The sequence below is a fragment of the Sus scrofa genome, chromosome 6 (genome assembly GCF_054392235.1).
Source record: "Sus scrofa isolate SSC_HxYL_T2T_F1_AM1 chromosome 6, Sscrofa_HxYL_maternal_Yorkshire_Landrace_v2.0, whole genome shotgun sequence".
NCBI lineage: Eukaryota > Metazoa > Chordata > Mammalia > Artiodactyla > Suidae > Sus > Sus scrofa.
In genome coordinates, this window is record NC_139388.1 from 160,307,501 (window position 1) to 160,320,812 (window position 13,312).

Here is a 13,312-nt window from a genome sequence, read left to right on the forward strand (position 1 = left end):
GCCCAGAGCTCCCAAGAGCAATGGAAATGAAGCCAGAGGACAGTACAGACCTGTTTCACCAGTATGCAAATCGTGTAATGAAGCCCAAATGACTTAGCTAGAACCAGGGAGGCTCACCCCCGTCTGACCTGCTGGTTCAGCCCCAAGGGGGAGGGGGAGGAGGACGAGGAGGAGGAGCCAGCTGGAACTCAGACCTTTCTAAGGAGGTTTTGTTGGAATCCCATAGGACCCCAGTTTTGAAGCTCGGACCAGGAAGGAGAAGGGACTGCTCACTGGAGTGAATTCTGGGTGCCAGGGACTTTCACCCCCGGGGGCGGGGAACAGACACACACCCTTCTGGTGCAATCTCCATGTCTGCCACCCAGCAGTTCTATTTAGCAATTGGAAGAAAAACTTAGTCCCAGAAAGGGACTGAAAGATTATTCTTTTCTGGTGAAGGAGCTTATATTCTCCATGCCTGTGTCTTTCATTCAGTTTTGAACAGAATGGATGCTCACAGCAGTTTTTTTGTTTTGTCTTTTTAGGGCTGCATCTACAACATATAGAGGCTCCCAGACTTGGGGTCTAATTGGAGCTGTAGCTGCCAGCCTATGCCACAGCCACAGCCACAGCAACGTGGGATCTGAGCCGTGTCTGCGACCTACACCACAGCTCACGGCAGCGCTGCATCCTCAACCTACTGAGTGAGGCCAGGGATCGAACCTGCGACCCCATGGATGCTAGTCAGATTTGTTTCTGTTGAGTCACAGCAGGAACTCCCACTTTTTTTTTTTTTTTTTTTTTTTTTTTTTAAGTGAACGAATCTGCTTATGTCATAGACGAGAAAGCAGAAACTCAGAGAAGCAGAGTGCCTTGGCCAGGTTCAGACAGCTAGTGTGTAACAGAGAGAAGATTCCAACCCAGTTTCTCTGATGGCAAGTTAGACACTTTCTACAGCAGCATCACACTGATGCTTAGGAAGTGGATTCTCTGGGCCCAGAGGCCTTCATACTGATGGGGAGGTAAGACCCAAAGAGGACAGGAGCTCAGGGCTGCTGGCCCCCATGAGAGGTCAGCGTGGTTGAGGCTTTCTGATTTTGTCCAGCTCTGCTCACCCCTTTCTGTGTGTGTGTGTGTTTTGTCTTTTTAGGGCTGAACCGGCAGCATATGGAGGCTCCCAAGCTACGGGTCAAATCGGAGTTGTAGCTGCCGGCCTACACCACAGCCACAGCAATGCTGGATCCAAGCCACCCACAGCTCATGGCAACACTAGATCCTTAACCCACTGAGCAATACCAGGGATCGAACCTGAAACCTCATGGTTACTAGTCAGGTTCGTTAACCACTGAGTCATGACAGGAACTTCTGCTCACCCTTTTTTAACCATGCTTTTCAGAGTACCTGGGGCTTTGGTGAAGCCCCTGCAGGAGTTTTGATTCTGGGAAAGATTCCTTCCTGTTTGTTCTAGGACAGCACATTGCACCCTTGGGGGCGGGAGGTTTGACTCTCTCTCCTGACCCCCAGAGCATCCCCAGGGGAGCAGGGCGTTCCAGGAGCTCCTGACCTATCCTGGTGATGCCCTGGCCTCTGGCCTGGAGAGAGCAGCTCATGTGAGCTGGGCTACAAACTGGCAAAATCCCCTCCTTTCGGTGGTCAAGACTGGAGTGAGGTGGAGAATGTCGTTATCACACCCTTTGATCAACCTCAAAGCCGGTTGCCCTCTGCTGACTCCTCAGATCAGAAGTAGTCACTGGGTGAAAGGTCATTGTGCCATGTCTTTAGTAATTTACTTGTGGTGGTGAAATCAACCAGCGTCATGGAGTAAATCACCTTTCGAGGTGAAAGGGTGACACAGATTTTTGAAGAGTGCCTTGAGTGCCTGTCTAATGCCAGGCGGGGTGCTGTGATGTCTCTTTCGTTTGTTTGGTTGGTTTTTTGGGGGGTTTTTTTGTTTGTTTGTTTTAAATTATAGTTGATTTACAGTGTTGTGCCAATTTCTGCTGTACAGCTTAGTGACTCAGTCATACATATATATACACACTCTCTTTCTCATTATCCTCCATCATGTTCTCTCCCAGGAGACTGGATGGAGTTCCCTAGGCTGTACAGTAAGATCTCATTGCTTATCCATCCTAAATGTCATAGTTTGCAGCTACTAACTCCAAACTCCTAGTCCATCCTGCCCACTCCCCCCTTGGCAGCCACACATCTGTTCTTTCTGTCTGTGAGCCTGTGTCTGTTCTGTAGGCAGGTTCATTTGTGCCCTATTTTGGATTTGTTTGATCCTGGCCACCCCTTGAAGGAGAGGTACTGTCGTGTCTGTTTCACAGATAAGAAGACTGAGGCTTAGAGAAGTTAGTCAGTGGTGGGGCTGGCACTGGAATCGGGGCTGTCTCAGATACCCTCTCAAATTCACTTTAACCTGGAGCCCCGCTGCAGACACCACATATCGATCCTGAGATCTTGAAACATCTCTCGATAACTATGTTAGTTAAGGATGGATTGGGGGGAGCAAGCTTCTACCTGCCCCCTGAAATTCCCTGTCTGCCTGCTTCCCAAAGGGATTCATGCCCCACGATGGCCCCCTGCTCCTTTCTCATTCATAAGCACTCCCTTCCTGAAGCTATTCTGATGACAAGCCTCTTCCTCCCTCCTCAAGTTCCTCTCCTATATTTATTTTTTTCTTGCATTAAGCTCCAGCCGTAAGCATCTGAGTCAGTGGGAGGGGAGATGTGTGCCTTGTCCGGTTGGGAAACCCACCCTTCCTCTGCCTGGAGATCTCCAGGGCTGGTGACCTAAAGTCTACATGGAGGGGGCGGGGAGAGTTGGAAGATTTTTTTGAACAATCATTGTCTGAGGATCTGCAGATATTTAAATTGAGAGAAATGAGAAAATCTCAAAGATGCCAGGTTCAAGTTAAGGAAAGTGGTTAGGGAATAAAATCACCTGTTTTTTATTTGACCTACGTTGTCACCAGTCTGTGCTACAGCCTGTAAGATAGTGCTTGTTCTACTTATTTGATATGTGTCTCAGATAGGAAACTGAGGCTAAGTGAGGTTTTTTCTGATGAAAAATCTTACTCTTTCTGTTAACCGCTCTACCCCTGTCCATCCACTGCCAGGAGTGACTGGTAGCGACCGCACTGCAAATGCGGTCGTTCTTGTTGCCTGAACTTGCCATTGTCCTAAAGACCATGATGAGTTGGAACCACCAACACCATCCCCATACTCACTCTCAGAAGGAAGAGGTTTTTTTTTTTTCTTTCCTTTGTATAGCTGTACTTGTGGCATATGGACGTTCCCGGGCCAGAGGTCAAATCAGAGCTGCAGCGGATGGCCACAGCCATAGCGAAACCGGATCTGAGCTGCATCTGTGACCTACATGGCAGCTTGCAGCAATGCCAGATCCTTAACCCACTGAGCAAGGCCAGGGGTCGACTCTGCATCCTCATGGACACTGTGTCAGGGTCTTAACCCACTGAGTCACAACGGGAACTCCTAGTTTTTTTTAATTGGTTATTTTTTATATGAAAAACCATTGGTTTTTCTAACTTGTTTAGCATCTAGTAACAGTGCATTCTTTATTTTATTTTATTTTACTTTATTTTATTTTATTTTATTTGCTTTTTAGGGCTGCACCTGCAGCATATGTAAGTTCTCAGGCTAGGGGTTGAATTGGAGCTATAGCCATCGGCCTACACCACAGCTCACGGCAACGCCAGCTCCTTAGCCCACTAAGCGAGGCCAGGGGTCAAACCTGCATCATCATGGATACTAGTTGGGTTTGTTTCCGTTACGCCACGATGGGAACTCCACTTTATTATTATTTTTTTTTATTTGTTATTCTTCCATTTCCAAGAAGACATTCATATAATTTCATAATGATTCCAAAGTTGCCTGCTAATTTCCAGGTCTGAACTTTTCAACATTGCCTTCCAAGTAGTTGAGGATTCAGTATGAGACACTTTTCCTAGGCGGGCAACAGTGACTCTGGAATCTTCCACTCTTCTGTCCCCGCAGGTCTGGCTGCTGGCTTACTCTTCCCTGGCCACCCAAAGGAAGGTGTCCATTTGTCTCAGGAAGGGCAGGGTCCCTCCCTCGCCACTGTCCCGGGCCTATCTTTAGGCCGTCCGCCCCTCGCCTCCGCTCTCTTCCCCTTTCTCTGGTCTCTCCCAGTGCCTTGCTTTGATTTGTAGTCGGAAGTTCCTCCTTGTCCCGTTGCCTCTTCCCCTTCATTTCCCAAGTTCCCACAGGAACCTGAGAAGGAGGTTGGGCCCAGAGGTTAGAACGGAAACTGCAGCAAGATAACTCGGAGGGACAATGCCCAGTTGACGTCATTTCAGCTTCTTTGCCTCGGCTAGAGGTGCCTTGCCTTTTTTTTTTTTTTTTTTTTTCCCTTTTTTCTTCAGGTTACTCTTCTACCCCACCCAGTCCAGTATCTGTCAAGCTCTCCAGCATCGTCTGGTTGGTTTATGTGTTTCCTCATATCCTTGTGCCAAATCCATAGTTCCAAGCGGTGACTTAGGAACGTGTCCTTTGTAGAGTTGCTTTCTTTTGCAGCAGACACATCCATCCCCTTGTGACTATCATAAGAGCCTCCCCCGCTCATCGTGCATGAATTTCGATGACAGGACTGAGAGGCAGGTAGCCTAGGGATTGCATAGCTGTAACCTCCAGGAAGACACACAACTGCATCGGATGCGTTGTCATCGGTTGTAACAAAAAGGAACTTTGACTAACCCTGGCTACTGTTCTTTAATTGGTTTCAATCAAGAAGATGATAAGAGGAAACTAACATGAAGTGTCTAGTATGAGCCAGGCAGCAGGCTAAGGCCATTCTCATGAAATATTTTCCTCAGCTCTCTTTAGCTTAACTCCCTAAAGACACTTTATTTTTCCTTCTTTTTTTTTTTTTTCCCTGGTGGGGGTGGGGGCTGCACTTGCAGCACATGAAAGTTCTCAGGTGAAGGGTCGAATGGGAGCTGTGGCTGCTGGCCTACACCACAAACATAGCAACACTGGATCCTTGACCCACTGAGTGGGGCCAGGGATCAAACCCACATCCTCATGGATACTAGTTGGGTTGTAACCTCCTGCTGAGCCACAATAGCAACTCTCTCTCTCTCTCTCTTTTTTTTTTTTTTCTTTCAGTAAAAGAACTAAAGCTCGAGGTTAAAAAAAATGGACTTGGGGTCAGGTCCAAGTTGAATGCTCTTTCTGTAGTGAGCAACCCAAGGTCCGGGTGGTTCCACATAGTAAGAGTGTCCTGTGTGTCAACCTCATATTAGGATGCAGGTGGGACCAAAAAAAAAAAAAAAAAGATGCAGGCGAGTGGCCAGTCTCTTAGTGTCTCTTCTTTCTGTCTCCTCCCTCCAGCTGTACCTGCAGGCCCGCTTCACTTGGCGAGGTGCCCGGCTGCTCCGGCCGCTCCTGCAGTTCACCCTGATCATGATGGCCTTTTACACAGGACTGTCCCGCGTGTCTGATCACAAGCACCACCCCAGCGATGTCCTGGCTGGATTTGCTCAAGGAGCCCTGGTAGCCTGCTGCATAGTAAGTAGCCCCTTGTCTCAGCACCACGCAGGGCCCCAGACAGCTTGCTTGTTAAATGTTTCCAGCTCAGTGACCAAAGCCGGGGGGGCTCTCAATTCCTCTGCTTGGTGTCTGAGGAGCCACCCTGCCCAGGACTCCTTGGATGAAATGAGGATGCTCCTGCTGTCCCACCAGCCTGGGAGTTTTAACCCAACAGACCCTGTGAATCCTGTTCTCCACAAACATGGAAGGTTTGGGCTCAGAGCTGCAGCTGTGAGAGATCTGAAATACTGTCCGACTCAGTCCCTCTATCCATGAGGGCCTTTAGGGTTCAAGAGGGGAAGAAACTTTTCCCAGGTCACATGTTAAGGGTCTGAGTCCCTGACTCATGGGCCTCACATGCTGCCTCGGTGGTCACTTACTTTCAGAAACACTTCCCAGCTTCTTGGAAAACATCTGCCCTTCCCACTGTGACCTTTGCAAGACGTGGTCAGACCCTAACCTGGGTGTTGGCTGGGGAAGAAGGAATTTGGTGAAGGCAAGGCCCTCTCCTTGCCTCAGGGCTTTGTACCTCAAGTGACAGCTTCCTGGAGCATGGCCTTGGGATGGACCACATTCGGATTTGCCCCAAATGCCGGGGTTACTCTTCACACACTCCCTGTCTGACCCCTAGTGAGGGTGAGATGAGAGACCTCTCTGAGCCTTCATCTCTTCTGGAATCTCTGCTTTTCTTGCCTGTTAGAAGTTTGGTTGGTTTTTTTGGTTATTTTTGCTTTTTAGGGCTGCACCTGCAGCATATGGAAGTTCCCAGGCTAGGGGTGGAATCGGAGCTATCGCTACCGGCCTACACCACACTCATGGCAGATCCTTAACCCCCCACTGAGCGGCCAGGGATCAAACCCACATCCTCATGGATCCTAGTTGGGTTCGTTAACTGCTGAGCCATGAAGGCAACGGCTGGTTGTTTTTTTTTTTGTTTTTTTTTTTTAAAGACTCATAAAGGTAAACTTTTTTTTCTTTTTTTAATCTGTACAACATTAGATTTTCATGCTTAAACTTTTGAAGGGCTTATTCAGCAAACATGACTGATCACCTGCTCTGACAGTGTGCTTTCCTGGGTCCTACTTGGGGCGCTCAGCCTGGTCCATTGGGGATCCTAGAATACAGTAACGACTGGGTGTTTGAGCATCACCCATGCAAATGGCATCGTTGTTGGTTCAACCCTTGCTCATTCACAGAAAGAGTCACCACAGAGATCTAGACCAGCCCGTTAGCCTTTCTTTGTTTCTCAGTCCGGCTGCAGCCCTGTGTCTCTGCAGCCACCTCTCTGCTCTCCTGCCTCTGTCACCCTGTGTTGAAACTGTGAATGTGTGTCTCCCTTTAGACTCTTCTTGGGGGACAGGGACCCTAATGTTTTTCTCCCTGTGTCGCCAAGGCCTCTGTGGAATTCTAGGTCAGAATAAGTAAATGTATGCTAATCAGTCTAAAGCTAGAATCCATGAGTTAATCTGCCCTTTCTTGAGAGCATTCTCTTGAAGGCAGAGGGATGGATAAGGCCCAGCCTTTGTTTTCAAGGAGCTCCCAGTTTGGTTGCGCACAGCCAGGCCGAGCACAGGAGCTACAATGCAACATGGGTGTGTCACGGGACACGCCAGAGCCCTCCAGCAGGCAAGGGAGGCCTGGCTCTGTGCAATGGGCAAGAAGGGACAGCAAGTTGGGGTGATCCGAGTGGGCACCACAAGGAAAGTAGCATCTGAGCTGCATGCCAGCCTTGGCCTGGGAACCCTCGCCTAGAGAATGGCTGTTTCAAGGGCTTTACTCATTAGTTTCTTCCTTCTTTTCTTTTTCTCTCTCTCTCTCTCTCTCTTTCTTTCTTTCTTCCTCTCTCTCTCTCTCTCTTTCTTTCTTCCTTCCTTGTCAAGGCCAGAAGGGAGAGAAATTAGGAGAGCAAACTATTAATGAGAGCAGCTGTCACTGCTCAGCTTGTTCTCTGAAGCTTGGCCCTTTAATGTGAAGTGACAGTGGGGGATGGGTGTTGCAGCCAGGGTAACCCTTTGCTGACTGTGCCCTCTGAGCTTTTGCTCTAGGCAGGAGGTCGGCCCCCAGGGGCTTGCTGTGGTCTTTCCTTCTCGGCGCCACTGCCCTAATTAAAGTCTCCTGCACCCCCAATTAAAAAAATTGAAAGGTGGGAGGGGGTCCTTCATAGCCTTCCTCTCTTTTACAGAGCGCTCTCTACCCACAATGAGACAAAGAGTCCAGGAGAACCAGGGTTTGTTTCCGAGAAGGGAAATGAGGGATCTGACTTTTATCCTGTTTGGCTCTGGTGGATGGTAGCACTGGATAGGAATTTGGTCCTGGCGCTTGTAAAGCACCTACTCACTGCTGGCTGTGTTCTAGATCTTGACCTAAGGGCTCCTTTTAGGCACACGGACCCACTGTATATTATAGCCATTTTACAGATGAGGTAACTGAGGCTCAGAGAGATGGCTTAAGTCACCCCAGGTCAGAGCTAGTAACAGCTGCTGCTGGGATACTCACTGACTCCAAAGCTTTGCCCTCTGCGCTTGGCTAAGAGGCAGGGTCACTGGAGCAGAGGCGGCCAGAGTTACTTACTCAAAGCAGAAGCAGCATAGACAGCCGCTTACAGAGCAGAATTTTTAAGGGTGTCAGGGTCCTCCCTGGCTCTTTGGGCTGATCCAGTCACTGCTTTGACTTTTGAAAGCCTGTTTTACAGGGTAAAGCTGTCTAGAGAAGAGGGATAAACATCTTGCCCTGTCTTTTGCCCACTTGGCCCCTGAACACATGAGGGTAGGAACCTGGTCTCATCTACCATTTTTTCCCCAGTGCTGAACTCGCAGCCTGGTCCTCAGGAGCTCAGGGTGCTTACTGGCTTGGAATCCTAGCATTTGAGTGAGCCATTTCATTTAAGCCATGCAAGAGGCCAGGCAAGATGCTGGAGTCAGCCTCAGAGCTGGAAAATGCTCAGTGAGTCACTTCCCATCTTAAGATCTGTCATCCTGGTTTTGAGTGTGAGGAAGACAGAAGCAAAACTCAAGACCCTGGGTTGAGCCAGAGATGGGTTTTGGGAATCAAAAAGCCATGTGAGGACACAGCGTGACAGGAGAAGAGACTGTGAGGCAGATAAATGGAAGGCGTCTGCCTCGCTGGATTTGCAGTTTTATCGGGTGCTTTCCCAGAGTTGTATCGTGTCACTTGCAGCCTAGAGGAGCCTGTGGTTTCTGCTCTGCTGTGTCTTTCAGCAGAACTTTCCCGTAAGAATCAAGGCTCTCCTGGAAAATCCCAAGCAAAGCCAAGTTCCTTCTCACCCATGAATGTGGCTGTTTTCAATGGATCTGAACACAGGGGCATCACCTGAGGTTGGTTAAGAGAACCCAAAAGAGGGAGTCAGGAAAGGACAAGGCCACCACACAGGGAGCCAAGAGACCCGGAATCCGCTTCCCACTCTGCCTGATAACCTCCTAGCCAAGCTTCAATGGACTCCCCATCAGCAAGGGGAATAACATTTACTCGCATGCATTGAGAACTCGTGTGCGAGCTACTGTGTTAATAAGCACTTTACATCGATCATCTCCAGGCCCTGGAAAGTCCTAAATTGAACCTGACACCCATCATTGTCCTCACTAAAGAGATAAACAAGAGACGGAGAAGGATGATGTAAACTGGAGGGATGGTAGAGGGAAGGGGGTCAGCTCCAGTCCATCCAGCACAGACCCAGCTCTGAAGACCCAAGCGCGTGTGTGTGTGTGTGTGTGTCTGTCTGTCTGTCTGTCTGTCTTTGTAGGGCTGCACCCACAGCAGATGGAGGTTTTCAGACTAGGGGTTGAATGGGAGCTGTAGCCGCTGGCCTACGCCACAGTCACAGCAACGTGGGATCTGAGCCGCGTCTGCAATCTACACCACAGCTCATGGCAACACTGGATCCTTAACCCACTGAGTGAGGCCAGGGATCGAACCCACAACCTCAGGGTTACTAGTTGGGTTCATTAACCACTGAGCCACTAGGGGAACTCCCCAAACCTCTTTTAAGGCCTCGTCTCCTGCTCCTCTCATACCCCCTCACCTCCATGAAAACAAACCTCCAGATTTTCCATCACCCAAGCTCTTCTCTTAAACAGCTGTCCCCTTTTATTGGAGCCCAGTTCCAGTTTCACCCCATCTCTGACGAAACCTTCTGTCTTAGTTTCCCACGTTGCTGCTGTAACAAATTACCAAACGTAGTAGCCTAAAACAACGCAAATTTATTTTCTCACACTTCTTGAGTTCTCAATTTCAAACGGGTCTCACTGGGGTAAAATCGAGGTGCTGGCAGGGCTGTATTCCATCTGGAGGCTCTGTGAAGAATGTTTCCTGAAGTCTCCAGCTTCCAGAGCCTGCCCACATTCCTTGGCTGGCGGCCCCTCCACCATGTTCAAAGCCAGCCACGTGGCACCTCCATCTCTCTTTCCATCCCTCTGGCCTCTGCTTCCGTCGTCGCATCTACTTCGGTGATTGTGACTCTCCTGCCTTCCTCCTGTGGGGACCTTTGTGATGACATTGGACTCACCTGGATAATCCTGGCCCATCTCCCCATCTCACACGGTCTTGCTTCATCGCATCTGCAGAGTCCATTTGGCTACATAAGGGAACAGATTCTCAGGTCCTGAGGGTTACGACGTGGGCATCTTGGGGGGGCCATCGTTCAGTCTTCTGACCATGTCTTTCTCTGTCTTTTCTAAAGTCAATTAGAAGATTGAGTTTCTGCTCAGTGGGTTAAGGATCTGGGGTTGCGGTGAGCTGTGGTGTAGGTCGCAGGTGCGGCTCAGATCTGGTGTGGCTGTGGCTGTGGTGTAGGCCAGCAGCTACAGCTCCGATTCAACCCGTAGCCTGGGAATCTCCATATGCTGCAAGTGCGGCCCTAAAAAGACAAAAAAAAAAAAAAAAGAGAGAGAGAGAGAGAGTTTCTTGTAATGCTCCCATGGCTCTTTGCCTGTTTTACCTACTGTGACAGTCAAAATTGCCTGTTCAAATGTCTGTCTCCACAACTAGACTGGGTGCCTTGATGGCAGCATCCATAGCTGAACCCTCTGGTTCCTCATTCTCGGTGCCTGGTACAGCAGCTGACACACAATAGGTGCTTGATAAGCATCAGTTAAAGAATGAGTGATGAATTAGCTTGTGACCTGCCCTGGAGCCTAGCTTCCTCATCTGTGAACTGATCTTGGAGGCCCCGTGGCTGCGTGACCTTCTTCCCCAGAGATTCTGCAGCCCTGCCAACTTTGCTGTAGCTGAGCTGGCTCTGCCTTGTCAGCCTGCATTGCCCATGTAGGTGGCACCTTTGGGGGGGTTAATGACAATTCTTCAGATCCCAATGGGGGGTACAGTGCATCATTCTAGAAAGTGGGCTCAACCACTGCAAAGCCTTGGGCCACAGCCGTGATAGCCAAGCACTTTTACTTGAATCTATGGAGAGTCAGTCCTGGCTCAGCAAGCAGATGTTTCTAGACAAAAACCACATGCTAATCTGGAGCGGGTTTGGTTCCTTCCCCTACTGCTTAGTAGTTGAACCCTTGTCAGGGAAGAGAGGCAGTGGCACCCAACACAGACAAAAGCCCTACACGGCGTCATGGATGCCACATGGAGACACAGGCATGCAGGGTCGCATAGGCCTGCACACTGATGTGTCCCTTCGCACATGCGGGCAGAGCGAATAGGACGGAGGCAGAGAAACCCAGAGGCACAGGGACAGACCCAGTTGTACCCAGACACACACATCCATCCTCTTTCTGTCCCCAGCACTCAGAACCACACATACAGACAGGCCAAGGCAAACACAGACACATTCTAACCCTGCAGTCCCCGTGCTGTGTACACGTACACACACACACACACACACACACACACACCACACACACACACACACACACACACACACACACACACACGAGTCACCCCTCCCAAGATGTGAACTCTACAACTGGGCTCACCATCCCCACCCCTGGAGCAACCCGGGACCCGGACGGAGTGACAGACATGGGTTCATTTCCTGTCTGGTGACAACTTGCCTATGTGGCCACCTCCTCTCTGACCCCCCAACAGATGGCAAATTATGGGGCCCTGGGAGGGGTCAGGGCAGGGCCAGGCCGCCATCGCTGTGGGTGCAGCAGAGGAAGCAGCTGCTCGTGAGTTTCATAAACACGTAGTGGAGCCTTTCCTGGTTTTCCTCCTGCGGGGGGTGTGGTGCAGACAGCACTTGCTCTTTTGTGCCGCTGTCTTCCTCCAGGATGTAGGGAAGGGCGAGGGTGTTCTTTGTCTCTGCCCCAGTGAAGTGACCTTGGGAGAAGAGATGGGCTAGAATGTGAATGGAAGGAAGGTTCAGTGATGACAGTTCCCCACAAGGGAAACTGAGGCGCATAGAGAGGCTGGGACACACCCAGAGACATGCAGTGGCAGCGTACAAACCAGATCCGGGCTCCCTTGATCCCGTCTCAAAGACTAAACTAGTGAACCCCAAACATGTGTGGTCCATGCCATGCATTTGTGAGATCTCCTTCTCCAACAGGAGATCCCCATTCTTCCCCTTGGAGTCGCCCCACTGCTGCCTGGGCACAGGGGGATGGACGAAATGACCTCCGAGTCCCTTCTGGCCCTGCAGAAGCCTAATTCTGCCCAGGAGCCTGGAGACTGACCTTGCCACCCTGGCTGCCATTCTCAGGTGGGTGGGGGGTGCCAGGAATGTGGGTGTGGGAGCGAGAAGGAAGCAGAGGCAGAGCTAAACTTTGCTCCCAGTAAATAAGGACAGTTGGCAGAGTTCTTCTAACATCTCCTGTCTCATTCCCCTGCTGAGGCAAAGCGGGTGGATGATGAGGCTGAGACTCAGAAGTGGGGGGGTGTCTTCCTGCCAGGTAGGCATACCAGGCAGGTCACTTCCCCTCAGGTGCCTTTTCCCATCCCATGATGTGGGGATGATTGGTCCTAACACGATCTGATCTTTGAATTGAAGATTCAATGAAGTAAAGATGCACCCAGGAGTTCCTCTTGTGGTGCAGTGGAAACGAGTCCAACTAGGAACCATGAGGTTGCGAGTTCGATCCCTGGCCTTGCTCAGTGGGTTAAGGATCCTGCATTGCCGTGGGCTGTGGTGTAGGTCACAGACTCGGCTCAGATCCCGTGTTGCTATGGCTGTGGCTTAGGCTGGCGGCTACAGCTCCAATTCGACCCCTAGCCTGGGAACCTCCATATGTCACAGGTATGGCCCTAAAAAGCAAAAAAAAAAAAAAAAAGATGCACCTAGCTTGGCACCTGCAGCCCATTGATTGAATGTGTATTACATGTTAAGTACTATTCATTGTTTTAAAGATTCAAAGCTGAAACGAGTTGGTCCTTGAGGAGCTTATAGTGCATTAGCTTCCCAACTTGACCACCATCTATAATAAGAAATATATCTTACAGCATAACCCAACAGAGGCACACACACCTAAGCAAAATATTTCACAAGACAAGACTTAGGCTTACTATGTGTGATCCATGCTAAAATTTTTTACTTAAACTTTACAAATGTTAGTAGCAGAGTTCCCTGGTGGCAAAGCAGGTTAAGGACCTGGCATTGTCTCTGCTGTGGCATGGGTCCCATTCCTGGCCTAGGAACTTTCGAATGCTGTGGGTGCAGCCAAATTAAAAAAAAAGAAAAAAAGAAAAGAAAAAAGAAATGCTAGTAGTGACCACCCAGTACATTGCTTTTAGAACTTACTGATGACTTGTGACATGCAGTGTGAGAAACCCTGCTCTAGTGGAGACAGCCGTGG

General features: G+C 49.8%; 1 protein-coding gene and 1 long non-coding RNA gene across 9 annotated transcripts in view; both read left to right on the plus strand.

The window, feature by feature from the left end:
- The window catches only part of LOC146402947 (uncharacterized), a 5,841-nt gene extending 681 nt beyond the window's left edge, over positions 1–5,160 (plus strand). The window contains exon 2 of the long non-coding RNA XR_014808267.1: positions 694–5,160. This is a non-coding gene — a long non-coding RNA (uncharacterized LOC146402947). The remainder of the gene's footprint in view (positions 1–693) is intronic.
- PLPP3 (phospholipid phosphatase 3) overlaps positions 1–13,312 on the plus strand; it is a 94,170-nt gene that overhangs the window by 71,868 nt on the left and 8,990 nt on the right. For 2 of the 8 annotated variants that reach the window (XM_005665388.4, XM_003127971.7), the window contains one exon: positions 5,355–5,531. In XM_005665388.4, the coding sequence (XP_005665445.1) occupies positions 5,355–5,531 (177 nt within the window). Of the gene's footprint in view, positions 1–5,354; positions 9,365–9,466; positions 9,783–10,361; positions 13,213–13,312 lie in introns of those variants that run through there. The other 6 variants (XR_014808229.1, XR_014808230.1, XR_014808231.1 and 3 more) reach the window with 6 other exon arrangements.